The sequence below is a fragment of the Cotesia glomerata genome, linkage group LG9 (genome assembly GCF_020080835.1).
Source record: "Cotesia glomerata isolate CgM1 linkage group LG9, MPM_Cglom_v2.3, whole genome shotgun sequence".
Lineage (NCBI taxonomy): Eukaryota > Metazoa > Arthropoda > Insecta > Hymenoptera > Braconidae > Cotesia > Cotesia glomerata.
Window position 1 is genome coordinate 14,780,503 of NC_058166.1, and position 23,207 is coordinate 14,803,709.

General features: G+C 28.7%; 2 protein-coding genes and 1 non-coding gene across 3 annotated transcripts in view; 2 read left to right on the forward strand and 1 right to left on the reverse strand.

The window, feature by feature from the left end:
* The window catches only part of LOC123271303 (protein GET1-like), a 73,825-nt gene that overhangs the window by 44,700 nt on the left and 5,918 nt on the right, over positions 1 to 23,207 (reverse strand). The window lies entirely within an intron of this gene.
* Positions 228 to 12,835, forward strand: LOC123271301 (1-phosphatidylinositol phosphodiesterase-like). The gene is made up of 2 exons (XM_044737590.1): positions 228 to 282; positions 11,875 to 12,835. Exon 2 carries the CDS (start codon positions 11,887 to 11,889, stop codon positions 12,820 to 12,822), a length of 936 nt encoding a protein of 311 aa, XP_044593525.1. The 5' UTR covers positions 228 to 282; positions 11,875 to 11,886; the 3' UTR covers positions 12,823 to 12,835.
* On the forward strand, positions 4,437 to 4,508 carry Trnah-gug. The gene has a single exon. It is a non-coding gene; the product is annotated as a tRNA-His (tRNA).

Consider the following 23,207-nt stretch of genomic DNA (forward strand, 5'->3'; position numbering starts at 1 on the left):
AGAAAAAATTATCGTCTTCGATTTATTGAAAAAATATTCCTGCAAGTGTAATAAAATTTTGCAAAGTACGATAACATTTATTATTTATTTTTTTTCTGAGCTGAAAAACTTTATCAAATTCTGACTCATGGGAGCGTATGAATTTTCCATTAGTCGAACGGAAAAAAATAGTGAGTTGGCTCAGATTGAAGGTATTATAAAAACCCGTTGAAATTTATTTAGAAATGGTGACTTTGCATTGCACTTTTGGCCTGGTTTCTTCTAGTCACCGTTACAAGCGCGGTGAGTAAATTATTAAAGAAATTTTTAGAATTATTTTGACCAGACCAATGGCGATCGACGTGGTTTTTTAAGTTTAAGAGCTCTGTTATTTATTTATTTATTTATTATAAATTATCTCGGTTATTTATTTATTATAAATATTCTCTGTTATTTATTTGTTTATTTATTATAAATTATTTTATTTTTCCCAAATTTTTCGTTTACGATATTTCACGAACGAATTAACCGATTTTGTTCACGTTGACGGCGATCGATGTAGTTTTTTAAGTTTAAGAGCTCTGTTATAGTCAAAATATAAAACTCTGTTGTAGTCAAAGTTTTTAGTTGTTTTTGTTTAGAATAAAGTTGAAAAGGTCAGAAACTGGGCCAGGGTCAACACCTAGGTCTTTTACCTTGCATAAAATTTTATCATTATTCACAAACCTATAAATATTAATGGTTTCGTGATTGTGGCGATAGAATCTTAGCAAGAATAAAAAAAAATACAAATAAGATTGTTGAAGCTGTTGAATAGCTAGAGCTCCGTGTCATGATACATTTTGTTGATAGGGTATTCCGAATGGGTAAGTATAAACTAAGAACCGATCGGTTGATATGTACAGTCACGGAGACTGGACGCGATTGCGGGTGGAACAATCGCCGGTCTAGGGATTCTCCATCCTCATTCTTCGTCTTGGTCTTAAGGCAGTAGAGTTGGGAATTAGTAATGTAGATGTAGATGTAGAGTATTAAGTTAGAGCAGAGTAAGTTAAGCATGAGTATATGGAGTTCGGACTTTATTTAATAGAAGCCTGGAGCTGGATTGTAATGTTCCGAGGTGAGTGTAATGTTAATGTTAAATGTGCACATGCACTACGGTATATATAGTGATGAGGAAAAAATAAGGAATAAAAGGAGTAGAGTATAGTTTTATTATAGAGGATTCAAATTGGCTTTGGTAAGTGAACTCTCTCGTCATGCTACACCGATGATATACGCTTGACAACCGTCCAAGTACTATAATACACGATACTGGGCATTATCGCGCATTAAAATGTAAACTGGCTCATCATATAAGCTATATAACGATCATAAGGGTTCTCAACTAACCCCTTTTTTATTTTTATATAAAAGTGCCTATAAATATATATATATATATATATATACATACATGTATATACTAAATACTCAGGAGAAACTCGTAAAAGAGTAGCTACGAGCTGATGAAAAATAAAAATAATCATTTATACATTATAAAAAATAAGTAACAAATAACAATTTTAAGCTACAAGAGGATGTGTTACTTAAAGATTTTATTGAGTCGTTATCAAAGGCTATATTGCACACTTATGCATGCGTTCAGGAAGAAATTAATCTTTTCTAAATGCTATTTTTAAGTTTGCACTTATATTAAAAAAAACTGCCTTTTAAAAAAATCGTTTCTTCTTAATTTTTTAATTTAGAATATTTAGTTTCTTAATTAAGAAATTAACTCGCGAATTGAAAAATCAAAACTCTCAGATAAATTGGAATTGGAAAATTTACATTAATGAAGTATCTTGCTGTTTTCAAACAAATATTTTGTCCAAAAATTTCTTGTTTTAGAATAAGATAAGGTGTTGAAGTTAAATAAAAGTTTTTTTTTAACAGATTTGTTTTTATTTTGAATAGAAAAACTAATACACAGTAAAAAGTTTTGCATCACTGCGTCAAAAAAATTTGTGTTAAAAATTTTACATTTTTTTATATTAATTTCAAAGAATTAACACAAAAATATTTAACAAAAAAATTTTTGACGTAATGACGCAAAATTATAACTCTGTAGTTTTTAATCAAAAAATGCGAAGTTCTTATAAGACAACGAAATAGTTGTTAGTTCCCTGATAGCCACAGTTTCGGACCAACCAAGTTAGTGTCAGATAGTTGCCACCAACTTAGTGACAACTTGCGGTCAACTTCCGAATTTGTAACTGTTGGCGCCAAGTTGGCTACAAGTTTCTGAGAAAAAAGAGACCAATCTATTGCCGCAATATGTCGCCAAATTTCTTGAGAAACTTGTCGTCAACTTGGTGTGAAAAAGTTTTAGAAGCAACTTTTGCCGACAACTTGGTGAACAAGTTGACGCCAACCGAGTTACTTTCCAAGAGTTGCCGCCAAGTTGGTGACAAGTTGCGGCAGTAGATAGACAGAAAGTTGCGGCCAACTTGGCTATCAGGGTTGTCAAGAACTTTTTTCGAATGAAAAATTTGATTGTATCGATCAGAGATAATATCGATACTCTTAAACTCTTAAATCAAGTGACAATAGTTACCGATCGACGATATCGGTCTCTCTTGCCAAGATGATAAGATTCAAGACTATAAATTCTTGAAGCAAGACAACTGGTTGTCTTCAAATACATTTTTTTGAATCAAGATAAATTTTCTATAAGCGTGGTATTAAATTTTCTGTACACTTTTCATACTCATACAATAATTCACAATTTATTTGATAGTTTTAATTCTCACTGGTCAATGATAGTTTTATTATTATTTTTTATAAAGGTTCGTTTTATTGTATATTTATTTATTAGGGAGAAACTCGAGCGCATCTGCAACGCTGTCACGTTTCAGGTTTCTCTTTCAATCCGTTGTAAACATCTCAATTTGCACGTGATGTCCTGCACGATGCCTAAAGTGCATTGACGATAACACCTAACCGTCTTTTTCAGTATAATCGAAGGTAAAAATATGTGTTACCTATCACTATTACACACCTACACTTTTAGATTTTTATTTCTTCTCTCTAAAATACTACCAATTATTTCAAGGTAAAGTTATGTCGGCTTCTAAAATTTATCGTCGATGATAGTATTATCTTTTCTCTGCACTATTTTATGTCATAGTATATGTATTTTTTTTTACCTTTACTTCAATACTGAAAAACCCATTCGTATCATTTTTACGTTGATTTGATACTTTTATTTTTTGATAAATAAATAGAATTTAGCAATCTTATTAACTTAGTTCAACAATAAATAGGACACTGAATAACTTGCCTGTAAAATTTATTAAGTATAAAATATTTATACACGGAAAAAAGAAAAAGAGAAAAACTACAGATTCTTTTTTTTTTTATTTATTTAATTTTTATTTAGAGTCAGTTTTAACTGCTGTGGTCATATCACCGACTTTAACTGTTGGAAGTGATACGTTAGGGCGTTTTTGCGTTGTGAAAATATTAACCTACGCATTAAAGGTCAAATCTAAACCAAGTTGGCTTCTAAAACCAACTTGGGATTCGAACCTAGGCTGGTGAGTTAGTTCTTCGAGTGCTCTATAGGCTTTGCGCCTTTGACTACTCGGCTAATATCGCCGGTTTTTTACAAATTCTGTAAGAATTACATTATAAATTTTAAATATACTATTTAAAGTTGTGAAAATTAACTTTCAAAGTTCAAATTTAAAAAATGTTATTTTGAACTGCAATTTTTCTAATTTTAAATTTGTCACGACACTTATCACTATTTCTAATGTAATTTTTCCCTTTTTATTTTTTCCGTGTATCTCAAAAATTTGTAATAATTATTAAATATTTTACAAGATCCAAAATTTATATAAAAATTTTAAAAAATTCTTTAATTTGATGGAGTGTTTTCGTTCTTTTTGAAATCTGTAAGCTTTGTTAAAAAAGAGTATTTTCTGTAACTCAAAAAGTTCTATAAATTATTAATAAGTCATAATTAATCTTGATCGATTTGATTGACTATACGCAGGTTTACAAAAAAATGATGCGATTTTACAAGAATTGCTCCGAACAGAAATGTCTTCTAGTCTCTACACAGTAGGAGACAAAATCAATACTTTCATTCCATTCATTCACTCTTTTACTGGTTGATCCGTAGCTTCAAAACGGATTATATACAATTTTTTGTTAAAAAAACCTATATCGTACCTTATGAACAAAAATGCATCTTCTTAACATGAAATGAAGTAACTCGGCTCTAAGAAAAGTTATCATTGAAACTTTTATCGCTCAATATTAAGTCATCGAAAAGAGATAAGTGATACGCTTGAACTTTCACCAATACTATTAAATCAATCGTTATTTAACAGGGTTTCGGTGGGGAAAGTAAGTAGAGCACCGAGTAAAAGCATATTTGATATAAAATGGTCTAGTTTCCAACACTTCCATTAGCTGTGATCGTCCAGCGGTTAGGACTCTACGTTGTGGCCGTAGCAACCCAGGTTCGAATCCTGGTCACAGCAATGCTTTGCATTATCACAGAGGAAGTTTATTTTTTTAGTTCGACAGAAAAATTTTTCAGACTAGTAGGCATCGCTTGGGAATTATTTTCAACATCAGGATGAAAGATGTCTCTGGAAGTTTAAGAATTTATCGAATTATTCAAGTGAAGAGGAAGAACTTACCATCGGAATTTGTTATTAATCAATTTTGAAGTTCTAACAACTATTATCATTTTTAAATAACTACACTTTAATTTGAGATGAAATTTTTTATTACGTACAGAGAATACTTATACTTAAATGATCGACTAACTTGGAAATTTTGAATGTTAGAGTTACGTATAGTCCTTCTTAATATCTCCGGTAATAATATGTTTGCAAAATTGTGTCGTCAATAATATTTTGGTGAAAAATATATCAGAGTCTTAAAAGCTTAGGAAATAAAATCTTGATCTTCAACATTTCACTAATTTTAATTCTAAACAACAATATCTCTTGTAATCGTTTGGATGAAAATTCTTAGTGTGATTCATATACTTAAAAAAAAAAAAAAAAAAAAAAAAAAAAATTTATTCAATAGAAACGTTCTTGGACCAAGAAAGTAACTTTAAAGAGTTTCATTGTCTTGAATCTATATTATACAATATAGATGTAAAATATAAGTTTTCGTATTATGTTATTAAATGGAATTACAGATTTTTTAATGTAATATCCGTGGCTTTTATTTATCCAAAAAATGAGCACGTTTACTCTACAGTCCGGATGACCTCAGACTAACTTAAACTATCCCTTATAATTACTTGGGCCCTCTGTTCCCTTTTCGCCCCAAATAAAAAATATAAATTTTTAGTACTGTATAAACAAAAAATTCTTAAATTTACTTTCCAATTTGTGTCAGTGATAAAATTGATTATTTCATGTATAAAAATAATATAATTTTTTTTTTTACTTACTTAAGTGATCTTCATTTGATATGTCTAACAAAAAAAATTCCTATTGAAAAATTTTATTGTTATTAGGATGCGTCAAAATTTAATTTTCGGAAAGCAACCTTTTAAAATTTGAATTTTGAGTTTTTTAACAGGAGCTTTGTTCTGTCAAATTTTGAAATTTCAGCAAAAATGCTTAAACAAAGCTCCTGTTAAAAAATTGTGTGAATATCAATTAAATCGCGACACAACAAAACATCTCAGGAAATGCTCAAACCCAGCTTCTGTTAAAAGCGGAACTCAAAATTCCAATTTTAGAAGGTTACTTTCGGAGATTAAATTTTGACGCACCCTAATAGCTATAGATAGATAGATAGATAGATAAAAAATTTATTTGGCTCTGGAACCTAAGCTCCCTCAAAGCCATCAATATTTAAATTACATTGGTTTACATAGGTTACAAGATTACTTAACTAATTAAAGGTTTACAATTAGATTTAATTTCAAATGTTATAAAATCCAAATAGATTATTTAATACAAACAAATAACTTAATTTAAAGTCATAATAATTCTACAAGAAAAAATATTTAAATACGATCCAAAATAAAGATTGCAATTGTTAATTGTCATGTTCAAAAAAGTGATTGAAGCAAGCATTTTTAAATTCAACCAAATTATCTACAGCCACAGTCTCAGCTGGCAGTGCATTCCAGATACGTATGCCATGAATTAAGAATGAATTATCATACATGACACAATTAGCCTGCGGTATACGAAGATAGTCTTGTCGGACATCACCTCTACGCAGTGCTACAGGCAAAAAGTCTAGTTTTGAGCCGAATAGCTGCCGATAATTTAGTCGAATTTCCTTATAAAACAGACAAGCAATGAAATAGTCTCTTCTCGCTGCAAGCTTTAGCCAACCTAACTTTTTGAAATATGGAGTAACATGTTCATATTTTTTCATGCTATTTCATGCCATACTAATAATTGAAAAAAAATCTGAATTCTAGATCATTAAAATTAATAAAATTTATCATATTTTGAAAGATTTAATACCTTATTATCCGAAGTTGAAATGCTTTATTACTTATTCACAATATACGATATATTTAAAAAAAAATTGTCAAATATTAATAAAGTAATTAATGAAATTGTTATTTTTTTAATACTGTATGAAATAATCACCGAAGCTTAGAATAAAAATAGAATTTGGTCTAATTAAAAGAAGAAAAGGAAATAATCTGATTGAGAAATAATAAAATAAATTTCTTTTGTTGTGCATCGAGCTTAAATACATAGTAATATAAGTTCCACCGGATGTTTCTTCCTTCATTTCCTTCAATTAGAAAATTAGCATTTAAGTAGCAACGACGTAAGTTCCGTAAGTTATTTCTTAATAATAACAAAGACTAAATTAAAATTATATACGTATAATTACACGAATTTATTTCACAGTTCAATTTTTTATTAATTAAATTACCGACAATAAATTGAAAAATTAAAAGAATTAATTGGCTAATTAAATAATTAATTGACTAATTAATTACCTTTAGAGACTAAAATAAGTAAAGAGGCTAAAAAAATACATTTATTTATTTTGTTTGTATGTAAGTTCGTTCGTTGAACTAAAAATCTGGAATATTGTGTTCACGCTTATGTTTTGAAATTTATAACAGCTCTCGAGCTTCCGTATATTATTAGATCCTTTTATTTAAGTGTTAAATTAAATAACAAAAAATATAATAAAGATTAAAATAGATACTGGAGTGAACGTTAATTTATTTTTATAGCGTTTTATTTATAAATTCATTTAATACCGTAGGTTATAATTTAGAGTAAATTAGACATTAATTGTTTATCATTCGTAAGCTTCTAAATGTTAGAGTTGATAAAAGTTGATTGACTTATGCCTGGGACTAGGTAATTATCCAGCTAAACTCGTATTACTGTCAACTAAAATTTTTCCCAACTCACCCCTATGTGGCCACGAGAATCGTGTACATATTATTTCCGGTAAAGCCCTTTTTTCATCAATCTACTCTCTTGTGACACGTGCTTCAAATCACTCAACGCCCAAATTTCTCATTCAAAATTTCTCATCGTGAGAAAAAATTATTTATAGCATTTAAAAAGCGACAAACTATTCTTTAAAAATAACGTCGAAAAATTTTTAATTAAGCAAATAGCTTTGGTAATTGTTCATGTATTTTATGAACTTGCTTATTATGGAATTGAAAACATTTTTATTTTCCTGTATAAATTTATTGAGACTTTATGAACGAATAAGAAAAGAAGGTGTTGTAGAGAGATCATAAAATAAATCTGTAGATTCATGCTATTGCAAGGACTCGTAGAACTCATGTAGGAAACAATAACCAGTGGGAGTTTTGAAATTGTTATTACAATTAAACTTTGAACTTATACCTTTAAAAGTTAAATATTTTTAAGGAGGTGTTGATGATTTTGAAACTTTTAAAAAATTGTTGAATCTTGCAATTGATTGTCTGACAGAAAAAATGAAAATTTAAAGACGGAAAACGAAGATACGGTTGACTATTCATTATAAGGTATTTTGATATATTGTAGAGAATCATTTTTGAATTTTTTATAATACATCTTCTGGAAAATTGCACACCTCATAAGCAAAGCCGATGAGGTTGTGCTCTACACTCGCTTTACAAAAATCAAGCGATTTCCTGAACTAAAATTGTCTCTATTTATTTTCTATCGCACTTGTAGAACAATATTTACATGTGATGTATGTCGAGGTCATATCGTACTCAAATTTTGCAAATTTCCCGCATGAAAAAACTATATATGGCTGAACATATATGGAAAGTTATATGGGGAATATGTGATCATATATAGTGGCAAAATTATATATATGAAATAATAAATGTTTTTTTTAATATAATGAAGATATATTTGATTAAATATAAGTTCAAATATATTAGTGCCGTATATTACTTAGTATATATTATAAAATATACTATTATTATATAAAAATTACTTATATAGAAAACTATATAATAGATAAATATATTTTTCGTAAAATATATGTTGAGATAGATTATTACTGTATACTTTCATTTATAAAATTTCAATTATATGGCAATATATATTATTTTATTATAAAATACCATACGTAATACCAGATATTTATGCAGTTCTTTTCCCACTCCGTTTTAGAGTACTTTGGCAAGAAACGCCGAAGTTCGGCAAACGTTTAGAATGCCTAACTTGCAGGAAATTATAAAATCCAAAGGCTTACGAAAGTTCGGTTTACCAAACTTAAAGGTAATTAGGGACATTTATGGCAAGCCAAACTTCGGCAAATCTTTGGTTATCGTTACTTCCAGCTAGTCAGGCATTCCAAAGGTTCGCCGAAGTTCGGCTTGCCATAGATGTCCCAAATTACATGCAAATTTGGCATGCCAATCTTCGTTTTGCCTAACGTGGATTTAAGAAGGCGCAAATTAGACTTGCCTAAGTTAGGCAAGCCAAACTTTCCCCTCACTAATTCTTCGGCATTCCTCACTACAATTTCTAGTCGGGGATGCACGAACGAACTATGAGGATAATGACTTAGTCCGCTCGGCCATCATGCCGCTTCTATTTTAATCAATTTTATTACACAGTAAAAAATTTTTCGTCATTGTGTAGAGTGTTAAAATTTGTGTGTTGAATATTACACTCTAGTGTGCAGAATTTAACACTCTCATGTGTTAATTTAATGGTTTAACACACTGGAATTTTAAATTCTACACAATAGAGTGTAATATTCAACACGCAAATTTTAACACTACAAAATGACGAAAAATTTTTTACTGTGTATGGAAAATGAGATGATGAGGCGTGCACTTTTGGATTTTTCAAACTTTTTATACTTTGGACGATTTTCGAGGTCAAGTTTAAAGATGAGTCCAATTGGGTAATTGCTTTGGAAATTACAGCAATTCAAAATTTTCAAGATTTTGAAATCAAAAAATTTACTTCCACTATTTCACCTTAAAAAAAACTATTGAATGTGACAAATAAAATTTCTGTAAACTGAATCTAAAAGCTCTTACTATACACATTTCCGTAATCTAAAAATGACCAATGTAAATATTTATTAAATAAAATTTTATTACTGCATTCGTTTTTAAATTCTTGTAAGTTTTTGATAGCATTAAAAAATCTTCATGAATTTTGACTGCTGAATGCCATTTTTTTTAATCTGCGGGGATTCCACTTATTACTTTTAATTTCATTAAATAGAACTGTCGCTACATTATTGATTTGATTATTTGGTTTTAAGCCATTAAAAAATATTAAAAAAAATACAAAATTTTAATATTACATAATTTCAATTCTATTTTTATAAAATTCATTTCACCGATATACACACGAATTCTCGTCTGCAGAATCGACAGTACCTTAAAATAGTACAAATAGCCTACTAGTTTAAAGATAAAAGTATAATAAACAACTGTACATTGCTTCAAGCAATGTATTATTTTAATATTTTTTATTATTTATATTTGTAGTAAATAAATTTATTTTATTTTCAATTTTTTTGACGTAATAGACTTAGTTAATCGTGTATATGTTTGTCCGTACGAAATTTATCTTGATATTTTTTAGAGAAGATATCATAATAGTAAAGAATTTTTTGAAATTTACAATTTTAACGAGTAAAATAAATCTCATTTATTTATAACGTTGTTAAATAAAAATTTAGTTAAATTGAAACTTATTTTGTAATTTTTTAATAAATAACTCCCTACGCATTTTCTCTACACATTAATAACATACATATATTTATATATGTGTATTCCAAAAATAATTCATGAGTCTCGCGGCAACATTGGCCGGAATACGAAACCAGAAGTAACGCCAAAAGGCATCTGGTTTTGCGGCAGGAAAAATATAATAACACCACGTGCACTAGCTACGATATCTGGCTCTTTCTTTTTCGCTTTACATCACCGAATACGAATGAACCCCAAAAAATACAAAATAATAAAAAAAGCATAATAAACTTGAAGGACAAATTAGCTAAATACATTACCATTTTTGAAAACCAACAAAAAACCATTTATGTTAAAAAAAAGTAAACTGAAAAATAGTATGGAACAAACTAGCTCTGAAACTTTGCGCTTTTTTTTAGTTCAAAACAAAAGCTTGAAATTACAATTATATTTATTTTTGAGCTTATTAAGTGGGATGCTGATTATTTTATAAATTAATTTATTCATACAATTTTAAATTTATAAATATAGACTATTAGACACCTTTTGGTCTTTTCTGTTGATATTTTTGTACAATAATTTTGTTTTGGTCCTTGTAATTTTGTATGTTACATCACTAATAATATATTCTTGCTACTAATCAGTACTTATATTATAAAGAGGAAAAATTTGATTATTTGTTTGTTTGCATTGAATAGGCTCCAAGACTATTGAACCGATATGAAAAATTTTTTCACTGATAGAAAGCTACACTATCTCCGGGTGACATAGGCTATATTATATGTATTATAATTAATATTGTAATTTTTGTTAAATACCTGCGCGAAGCTGGGGCGGACTGCTAGTTAATGTATATGTTTATTACTTTTGTATTTTTTTTTTTTGTTATAAGAAAGTAAATTAATGTTTGATCCAATGTTTGAACCAATTCAAACCGGTAGATTTTGAGAAATCTTAAAAAAACTACAAAAAAATTTTTTTTTTCAAATGTGGTTTTTTTGGAATAACTTTTAAACGGCTCTACTGATTGATTCCAAAAACTAATCAGCTCTTAACATCAAAAAACCACTTTAATCGCCGCCAGCCCGGTTAAACTCGGTTGATTCGTTCGTGAGTTATCATTAACAAAAAAAATGTTTTTTTAGAATTATTTCGAAATTTCTAGTTTAATTAATTCAAACTTAAAGGTTCTTTAGAAGGCTTCAAAAACTGCGTAGAATGTTGCCAACCACGTACAAATCCGTTAATTCAGAAGTTATTGCGGTTTGAAAATTCAAAAAATAGTGTTTTATTAAACTTCTAGCAGATTTTTTTGAGCTTGGAGAGCTCAAAATGACATGAAAATTATAATTTGAGAGCTCAAAAACGTAATAAATGTAATTTTAAACGCTTAAGTATGTGATTAGCGGGAAGTTGCAGAGATGGCCTTTAGGGTCAACTGTTTTTCTAATTTTTTTGTTATTGGATGATAATCTCTTATAAGATACACGCTAACGATAATTAAATATATTTCCAACTTGTTTAAAAAGTTATGTTAAAACTAAGAACTATTCATTGAAGCAAGTATATTGTTTGCTATTCTGGATAAAGAAATTAATTTTTAATTAAGACTTATAATAGTTCTTAAAAAAACGAAGTTGTTATAAGTTATCAAAGATTTTCTTAGAAAAAGAACATGATTGGATCTATTATTCTTATATTTGTTTAATTATAATTTTCAGATTCATACAAAAATGAAGACAAAATTCGAGGCATTACCAATTGTGATTCTAGGAATATTAAGCGGTTTCGCTCGGGCATGTAACCCTCCACTAATTTCTCAAGGTCATAAGAATTTTTTTAGTAGACTTCCAGGAGCACAGAAATTAAATACTCTGGCATTGATTGGTACCCATAATTCTGCGACATATAAATCTCCATTACCAATAGCACAAACCCAATCATTGACAATAACTCAACAATTGCATTTCGGAATACGTGTATTTGACATACGTGTACGTCGAATTGATAATGTCTTTACGATACATCATGATCTGATGTACATGGAATTGGCGTTTGGTAATATAATAAATGACGTAATAAGCTTTTTGGAATCCTACCCACAAGAGCTTGTAATAATGTTCATGCAAGAGGAGTATGTGGCAGAGAACTCGAATATGAACGAATGTGAGATCTTGCTAAATAAATATATTCTACAGCATAATAACCAAAAATATTTTGTTCAAAATTGGTCAGTAGAAGACACTATCGAAAAGCACCGAGGAAAAATTTTATTAGCGTCATCTCACCGTGGATTCTGGCAGTGTACAACGAAGTTGCCTTGCAGAGAACAGAATGAGTGGAAATTATCTTCTAGCTTTACTCTATACCATAAGTGGAGGGCTATCATATATCTCCAACATGCTATCAATATATCTAACCCAAAAAGTTTATGTTATATCAATTATTTGTCTGCCCATAGTGTTATCATGAGTCCTTATGAAATAGCCAATTACCCCCACCAATCATCAGTTAATAGGAAGCGTTTTATACAACCTAGTATAAATCAGGGAATGTCTGAATTTTTCTGTAATTATGGAAATGTATTATATATTGTCATGGCTGATTACCCGACTACTGAGCTAATAGACACAATCGTTAACAGTAATTTTTCCCCCTTCTTGTGTTGATGATTACGATGATGATGTTTAAAAAATCCAAATTTTTGTCGATAATCAAGTGATTACAATAAAAGTAAGTTTCAAAAAAATACTGTCTTCATAATTTCACCCTTTTTTTAAAATTTTCAGTTTTAATAAGTAAATAAATAAAAACTTGTGGAACAAGAGCAGAAAATTATCTGGAAGATTTATACACAGATAAAAGGGTTCACTTGAGCCAAGAATATTTTGCTTCATAATTATTTTTTTGAGCGAAAAAAAAATTTTTTTTTTGACAAGAAATTTCACTTATCCCAACAGAATTAATTCTTTTGCTTCAAGAAATACGTATCTTGATCCAAGAAATTTATTTAAGACAAGAAAATCTTCTTATTTTGAGAAAATTCAGCCTCTTGCTCTAAAAAATTTAGTTCTTGATAGAAGTAAATTTTCCTGTCTTGAGAAAATTTCTCTTACTCTAAAAAATTAAATATCTCGATAGAAGTAAATTTTCATTAATATTTTTATTGATTAACAAGTCAAATGGGAAGATCAAATAATATTGAATCATTTTTTTTCATTCAATATGTATAATTGCACGCTAAAATCATATAAAATGGGTATCAAATATTCAAAAGAAAAATTTTCTCAAAGTGAAAAAATTTTTTTCTCAACTGAAGTAGGTGGCGCTACTTTTCTGAAGTATGTCGTTGTTAAAAGGTACTACACTATAGATAAATTTTGATCTCGGCAATTAAATAACAAAATATATGTTTATTCACTTAGATTACAATGATATAATTAATATATTAGATTTGTTTAATTAGACGTTAGGCACTAGATAGATTTTTGAATAATAATAATTATAATAATAATGGCTGCCAGAGCTGTAGCTCCCCGAAAGACGGGAGAGTTTGTTTATATGTGAATGGTGTGTGTGTGTGTCAGTGTTAGAGGGGTGTGCGAATATAAAATACGTATCTTGATCCAAGAAATAGTATATTACACACCGAGGGAAGTAAAGTAAGAAATGTCTTAGATCACATGTAATTGTTGGTCGAGTTAAGAACATTTTCTTGTTTTGAGAAAATTCAGCCTCTTGCTCCAAAAAATTTAGTTCTTGATAGAAGTAAATTTTCTTGTCTTGAGAAAATTTCTCTTACTCTAAAAAATTAAATATCTCGATAGAAGTAAATTTTCATTTTTATTTTTATTGATTAACATGTCAAATATGGGAAGATCAAATAATATTGAATCATTTTTTTCATTCATGTATAATTGCACGCTAAAATAATATAAAATAGGTATGAAATATTCAAGAGAAAAATTTTCTCAAAGTGAGAAAATTTTTTTCTCAGCTGAAGTAGGTGGCACTGCTTCCCTAAAGTATCTAAAAATCTTGATCAAATATAAAAATTTAGTGTATCAAGTATTTATGATAATTTGAATTAAGAAAAAATGACTTTCACCAAGAATAGAATTTCAAGAAAAATTTTTACTTCGGCCTAAACAACTTCAGTCTTCCTTTAGGCACCCGAAAATTTTCTTGAGCCAAGAATTTTGTTCTCCAGTTAAGAAATTTTTCTTTCTGTATACTCTTTATTGTAAAAGTTGCATGGAAAAAAGAAAGTCTTAAATCATAAATTCAATCAAATTTTGTATGATTTAAATAATAAATTAACATTTGCCAGGATTATGGATTTAAATTGTTAAGTACATTGAACTCATGATTTGACAGTAAGTAGCACTAGACACTAGACAGTAAAGTGTGGGTACTTACTGGTAATAGCAATCATCTTAAATCCGGTTGTCATTGGATATTTTACTTTATTCATTCATATCAAACTATTTTAGTATATTTATATCGTTTATATTGCTTATGGCCTTTTCCTATTTAGCTAAATAAAAATTTATAATTTTGTAATAAAATTTTGAGATAATAACTCAAATCAATGAGATTGATTAATTGATAAAAAAAATAATCCACTGAAAAAAAAAAATTAATTCGGATCAAAAAAAAAATTCTTAAACCAAGAAAATTATTTTAAAGAGTTTCAATGTCTTAAATCAAGACGAAAAATTATTGAATTAAGAGGAATTTATTTAATCAAAAAAAAAATCAAGAATGAAACTTTTTAAAATTATTTTCTTCATTCAAATAAATTTCAAATCAAAAAAAAAAATCAAGAATGAAACTTTTTAAAATTATTTTCTTCATTCAAATAAATTTTTTTTTTGTGTAATATAATAGATAGTGTTTAATAGTGTTTATATAAATTTATTTCTTAAAAAAAAAGAATTATTATTACGTCTGTATTTATGTATTTAATTTATAAATAGTATATGTTACAAAATAAATCAATAAGACGTTAAATTAATTGAAGCAATTAAAATGATAACTGAAGTATATTTACAACCTAGACAGATAAATAAATGAGAGATAAACAAAGTAAATGGGCGTGAGAGTGAGGTAAGAGAAATTGAAATGAAGTTGATCATCGATTGAGTATCAGTGACTTGCATAATAACATATTACATTATATGTATATATGTATGAAAATTTTCTTTTTTTCCATCTATATCGTTTCTTCTTTATGCACGCGCGCAAATAATCTACACAACTAACTCGTAAACACAAGTTACTTCCGGCAACGATAGCAATCAATTGCATCCGGATATATTTGACTCGTGTCTCTTTTATTTAATATGCTTTATTCAATTTATTTATTTTTCTCCTTTGATAAATTGATATTGAAAAAAGTGCTGAATCAATTTTATTGAAATAAAAATTTTTTTGATGTTTTCATCTTTAGTAGAATCAAAATGACTGCGCCACTTGCAGCGATAATCATCCAGATAACTAAGTACACATCTTTTCAAGAACACACCATAATCTCGTCGTCATTTTAAGGACCTTCGAGTATGAAGCTTAGTAGATTTTTTTCTTGAGTTTTGATAAGTTTAATTATGTAATATACTTGCCCTATAAATTTTAAATTCTTTATCAATTATTTTAGAAAGTTATTAACAATTAATTGAATTCTTGACTTAGTCATAAAAAATAGCTTGTTTTATGTTTCAAATTAATATTATTAAACTAGATTAACTAAAAAATAAGATTCTACCACAATTTAAAAAATATTTAGAATATATGGAACATTCGATTTGATTAAAAGCTTTTTATCCTTACCTACCCTATAAAAAAAATTTTTCAGAATATTTTCAAATTGTTTTATCCAACCAAAAAACAATTGTGAATTTTGGAAAAAAATAGCTTTTTATTTTTAAATAACTATAGCTTTTTCAAAATTCAACTTATTGGCAGGCTTTTTTTTTTTTAATTTTTGTTCTTAAATGTGAATTTTGAAAAATAATATTCGAAGCTTTCTTCTATTTTTTATCTTAAGGGGGATAGCCACTGTGAAATTTCACAAAAAAAAAATTTTTTTAACTTCCCGCTAAGAAAATTGAAAATTTTCAAAAATCGGGAAGTTATTGTTTTCACCCCGTTTTTCAAAAATCGAGTTTTCATCAGATCTCGACGTTTTTAAGTCCTAGGAAGCTTTCCTGACTATTTCCGCGGTGATGTCACCGTGTGTGTGTGTGTGTGTGTGTGTGTGTGTGTGTGTGTGTGTGTGTGTGTGTGTGTGTGTGTGTGTGTGTGTGTAAATCTCTCATAACTTTTGAACGGATCATCCGATTCGATCAAAATAAGCGGCGTTCTGAAGAGTTCCTTTGCCCCTAGAATTTTGATACTAATTTACAAAATTTAAGCCAATCAATTTTGAGAAATCTCAAAAATGAAATTTCCAAAAATTCGTTTTTTTGAAATATATTTTAAACGGCTCAACCGATCAATTCCAAAAACTAATCAGCTCTTAACCTCAAAAAACCACGTTGATTGCCACCAGCCTGGTCAAAATCGGTTGATTTTTTCGTGAGATATCGTTGTCGAAAAAAATTTAAAAAAATGTTTTTTTCAGAATTTCTATAAAATTTTTAGTCTGACTAGTTTACGTTTGAAGATTTTTCAAAGAACACAAAAAACTTCGTTGAATGCCGTAAACCGCGATAAAATCGATTAATTCATTCAAAAGTTATTGCGGATTGAAAATTCAAAAAATAGTGTTCTATAAAACTTGGATTAGCCTTTTGAGCTCGAAGAGCTCAAAAGCAAAGAACAGCGTTTTACTTGAGCTCGGAGAGCTCAAAATTACACAAAAATTATATTTTTGAGCTTGAAGAGCTTAAAAAATAAGTGAATGGTTGAGCACTTAGGTATGGAGGTAGCGGGAAGTTGCAGGGATGGTCTTTAGGGTCAACCGTTTTCCTAATTTTTTTTTTATTAAATCAAAGTTTATATGTTCAAAGATATGTATTGAGAGTTTTATATGAAAATTCCGAATATTTTTCGAGTTATAGTCATTTTGGCACGGAGAAAAAAATTTTGCTATAGGAACTCTATAGTAGTTAGTTAGTTGTAAAAAGTTCCAGTAGGTTAACGTATTCTTATAGTAACAATACCGTTTAGCTCCTGCAACTCTACATCGTTGAGCTCTGAGAGCTAAACGTTATTTACCTCTCACAACTCTACAGGATCGTTCTGAGACTATAACAAATTTTTGGAAGTCTGCTTAATAATTTTTTTTTTACGATTTAGCATTGATAATTTAATAAATACATGCGGCAGAATGAATTTATATTGCCAACAATAATTGTATATGGCAAATAAGAATAGTATTATAATAGAAATAAAATAATAATAGAACTTATATTACAAATAAAAATTATTTGTAAAATAAAAATATGGTCGTCACAAAATTATCTTATTTTATTAATTATATCAATAAATATTGGACATAAAATCACTACCGTATATGCACGAGAAAAGATAAATAAACGAAAACAAATTTTATTTTGTGTTAAATGGGGTCTTTTTAATGTATTCCGATAACTTGTCACTTATCACAATATATTCAACTAATAAATTAAATTAAGTCACTGCAAATGATCCTTGAAAAACCATAAATACAAAACTGTTCTAACGAAATTCAATTTGACAAAAAAAAAACCTATTTCCTTAAATAAATAAATTGAGAACTTAATTGTCCTCGTATATTTTTAATAATATAGATTAGTAACAAAATAATTATGTTTGGCATTTTAGAAGATTATGAAATATGTCAGCGCACTCCACTACTGCGCAACGTAGAGCGCTCCCAACTATACCGTTTGGCTCTGAGAACAATCCCGTAGAGCTCTGAGATCTCAACAACATTGAGTTATCAAAACTAAATAACATTTTGTTACTGTAACTCTACAACGAATAGTAAACTGTGTATAGTTGTGGTAACTCTACAGTTACGGTACAAGAACGAAATTTTTTTTTTTGCTCGACGGGCAGAAAGCGTCAACTTTCGGCTCGCTGCGCTAAGCGAAGTTGCCGCTTCCTGCCTTCGTCGAGCAAAAAAATAGTATACACTCCACGGGAAGTAAATAAGAAAGCCTCAGATCACATGTTTGTTGACCTCGGCTTCGCCTCGGCCAACAATTACATGTGATCTGAGACATTTCTTATTTTACTTCCCTAGGTGTGTAATATACTATTTCCGTGTGTGACAGCGCGTCAAATGACTATTGCACGCGCGACGCTCTGTATACTTTATAAAACAAAAAAAAACCCGATCCCCAAATTCCTTTATTATCCCAATCAAAAAAATTCCTGAAAATCACCTATTTTTTTTATCCTCACAGTGGCTATCCTCTTTAATTTAAAAAAAAAAGTTTTTTCAAAAAGTATATTCCAAAATCAAAATTTTCAAAAGTATTCGATTCAGCATGAAATTCCCCATTTGATACAAATTTATACACTATTTTGAGATTATTGATAGATTTTAGAATTGTCCCCAAGCCCCGAATTAATTTTGTAAAATTTGAATACTTATTTGACTCTTGCATAGCACATGAACGTCTTCAAGGCTATCAGAATTCATTCCTTTGCATATATGTACAAATACTAACTATTTTTCGACTGTATTCAAAAGTTTTTCAATAAATTAAAAAAATAATATCACTGCTAATAAGTTGATGAAGAATATCATATAACCAAAAACTTAATCTCACATAATTTAAAAGATGAAAAAAATATCCCAGCGTATATAAATTCAGAAGCAAGTATAAATATAAAAGTCATGAGGATGATTTGAGATTTATTCTTATTTTAACGAATCATCATTATCAGTCTCGCGACAACTCATTGGCATTCGTCTGTAAGCATCTTGTTTGGAATTCACAAACAATTGTATACGGTATCAATCATCATCATCAAAGCCGTCGAAGAAACGTGTGCAAGGTAAAAAGATCCCCCGTGTGGTGTAGTAATAGTGTGATTTCTTCAGAACTGGGCGAGTCGAGTTCAGCTAAAGTTAAGTCAACTGAGATTGTGCAGGGTACTTGCACATTGCATATACATTCATATACTCATATAGTAAAGTGCTTGGAGTATAACAAACATTAAAACTGAGATATAGAATATAAGATATAGGTATAACATACGTTGAGTAAGTCTCTCCAGTCCTCAGGGTCTATTTAACTTCTTGATTTTCTCCGGTTTTGCATTTAGTTCTTCGTACTCCTGCCGCTTACTTATGCAGTCTGTACGACTGCGTAAAGTTCTCTATGCTTATTCACAAACCGACAGAGATCTCTGAGACATACTATATATTTATATCTATATATATATATATATATATATATATGCTATATATATATATTCGTATATATATATTCGTATTTAAACCGTGTCTCATACGATGTGCACTTTATTCTTTCCAGATGCGTTTCCTTCGGTCCACTGGTTTAGTAACGGTGATGATTTTTATGCAAAAAAATAAACATAATCTCATCCAGAGATATTTTTTTACGGGTGGTAAATGAAAAATTATTTAATAAATTTTTAACTCGTATTTAACATTAAAAAAATTTTGTTTGTGAAGGACAGGATGTTATTGGATTTTAACTATCGCGTTAATATTTAATTAGCGATTAATTCATTCATAACTGGTTATATGTATAATTGTAGGTTTTAATTTCCTGCGGATATTTCTTCAAGCATTAAAAGCTTAAGACTTTTAGCCGGAAGTATCATACACTGCAGTTGAAAGAACAATAAAACAAATAATCGAATTATTACCAATGGTTTTTATTTTTTTTATTTACTACCTAGATTATTTGCTGATAAATTTATCCGGCTTTAAATAAAAGGGTAAATGCACCTATAAGTTAACCGATTGTATGTAATAATAAAATTATTTTTAAATAAATAGAATGTTAATCCACATTAAAATTATATTTTTGTAAGAAAAATTTTTTCCCTTGCTCTGAATTTTCATTATTAGATTTTATTTTATTTATTATTTACTCTTGTAATAGTGAAAATTTTTGCAGTAAAATCTTTAATGTAAAGAAAGTTTAATTTTTTTATGTTAAAAGAATAGATAATTGTTAATAAGAAAATTTAGTCTCGCACATATCTTAATGATAAAATTTCAAAAAAATTTTTTCATCTTGAGTCAAGAAAAAAAATTATTGGATCAAGCACAGTTGACTCTTTTTACAGTTGCTGTTTCCAAAAAGGACCTTCCGTTAAAGGAGCTTCTTCTCCTGATCCCCATCATACATATTTATTCCCCGATGCGCCTTTTGGATGCGCAATAAAAAACTCAAGTTTTAATATACATTTAAAGCGCGCGCTAAATCTCTCGATTCTGATACGTCATAATATTAAAGACAGGTAGGAGAATATTCGCGGAACTTTAATAAATGCACATGGTAATCTTTAGAGAGCAAGAATTTTTGGAATGAGTTGACTGTAAAATTAATTGTGATTAAAAAAGTTTCTTAGTTCAAAAAGTTTTTGATTTGTCTAAATAATTAAGAGGGTACGCTATAATAAAAAATTAACTTGAGAAGAAGAAATCTTAAACCAAAAACATAGTTTTGAAGAATTTGATCATCTTGAATTAAGTTGAAAAATTCTTGAATCAAGTAAAATTTACTTAATTAAAAAACAATTTTTAAGTTTGAGAAATTTCTTACTTATTTCAAGATAATCAAACTTAATTTCTACAAAATTAAGTTCTTGATTCAAGAATTTTTCTTTGCTCAAATATTTTTATTGGTGCAAAGAAAATATTTTGTTTGACACATCTAAATGATAAAATGAGTTTTTTAAGTTAAATTTTTTATCATTTGAAGGATTTTGACCTGAATTTGTCTTTTTATGGCCCTGTTTAAAAATATTGATTGAAAAGAATTAAAAATGATGAAATTCGAATTCTTTTAAATAATTTAAATTCTTTTGTTTGTATATATAGATGTATACAATTGTATTATTTATAACTAAGAATTTTAATATCAATACTGCCATTCTAATACGTCGTATCCCACATTTAGAAAATTTTACAGCAGACGGTAAAAACAGTTCATTTTTAACGTTGATTAAATAGGATTCAACGGATGCAAATGTTTATTTAAAAATAGTTATTAAACGATTTGATTTTTAAATTTTTAACACGACTTACATAATATTGTTGTGATTCTATTTTTCAAAAAAAGTCAAAATGTCAAATTTTGTAGGATACGACGTATTAGAATGGCAGTATCAATATGCAATTAAAATTTAATATTTTCGATATTTTATCCGAAAGTGTAGCTACTAAAGAACAAAAATATACCTTGCAGATAAAATTGTAAGCATCGATTAATGACATTTGATGCTTGCAATGATAGACTTTTTTACTCCGCCGTCTATCTTACGGCTTTAAATATACAGTTTGCATGGAGTGACCGCTTCTCAATTCTTTTCAATCAGTATTCTTAACAAGGGAGTTCCAAACATTTTTCGGTGACACTAAATTTACCATTCCAAGTTTTCGGGGAAGTTTTAAATAGATTAAAATTTTTCTTAAAATTTTCAAGTAAATAATTTTATTATTTACTCGATTAAAAATAATAAAATTTTTTAAAATAATTTTCTTCATTCATGATTTTATCTATTGAATTAAGTTAATTTTTCATCAACGTAACAGTAAATCTAAATTCCTTAAAATACATAAGATAAGACAATTTCATAATAAAAAATTTATGTGTAATACATATTGTAATAGAGGCACTTATAATAATCTACACGCAATAACTATTCTCGATAAAATCGCGATTCCTGATTACAGGTAGTGTATGGATTAGGAAGGATAATAAGTCACGGTATGAGTAATATAATACCATTTTTTGTTTCTCTCACAAGTTCTATTTACTTAGCATTTATAAATTATTATGAACATGTAAATAAGTATGTGTATATTTACTCAGTACCGGTCAGTCATATTGCGGAACCGAATGACAATTAAAGTAGTAAGTTATACGATACTATGCTCAGTCCAGGGTGACTGATATGATGAAAAATATATGTTATAAGTATATACGAGTGCAAGGCAAGCTTGTAGAGTAGCTTGAGGGCGTCAGGCGTCGGATAAACGCACAGAAGATACAGCACGAAGGTTATGTCTTGTACAAATGGCAAAAAACTATAACCTACACTTATAAGCTTAAACTACATCTACAAGACATACTAGCGCACAAGTGTGTTGTGTAGGTATATGATACTATTATAGAGTTTAGTTAGGTGGTGTAGAGGGATGTAACATAACATGCACGCGAGCGATCAGGATGAGAGATAATGAAAGACTCGGACCAGTGAGTTGGCTCAAACGACGAAGAACGACCTGTTATTCTGATGATATACAAGACTTTACTTGAGGAAGAAAATAATATAAATATTAAATAAACGAATAAGATGCAGCTTTAGCTTTTTTATGGGAATAAATAATACATTTTTGTTTGAATTTGATGAGTATTAACTGATATGAAATAATTCGAGTGTTTACATGCATAGTTTTAGGCTTTGATGTATTTGTTTTGCTAAAAATTTAACTCTTAATCTGATTATAATAAAATTTAAATGCAAGAGTACACTCGAGTTAGGTAAAAAATTAAACGATAACTGCTTATAATATTATGGATAGATATAATTTTCAAGCATTGAAAATTTTTTAAATGTGTCTTATTAATGCGACAAGCATTGTTGCTAATAATGATAATAATAAAGACACTAGTGTAGACTGGAATTAAGGGGTGAGCAATTTGCGATATATATATTTTCAGAAGGAATAAGAATAAACAGTCAGAGAACAGATAATCGTGGATAATGCGAGCAACCACGTAATGAACATAATTTGAAACGAAGATAAAATGACTTTTTGATTTTTTAACACTGGAATTTAAATTGTATATATTTTTTTGTTTTGAGATACATGTGGATATGTACGTTTGTCTTTTTTCAGCTGGTTTAGCCAGGT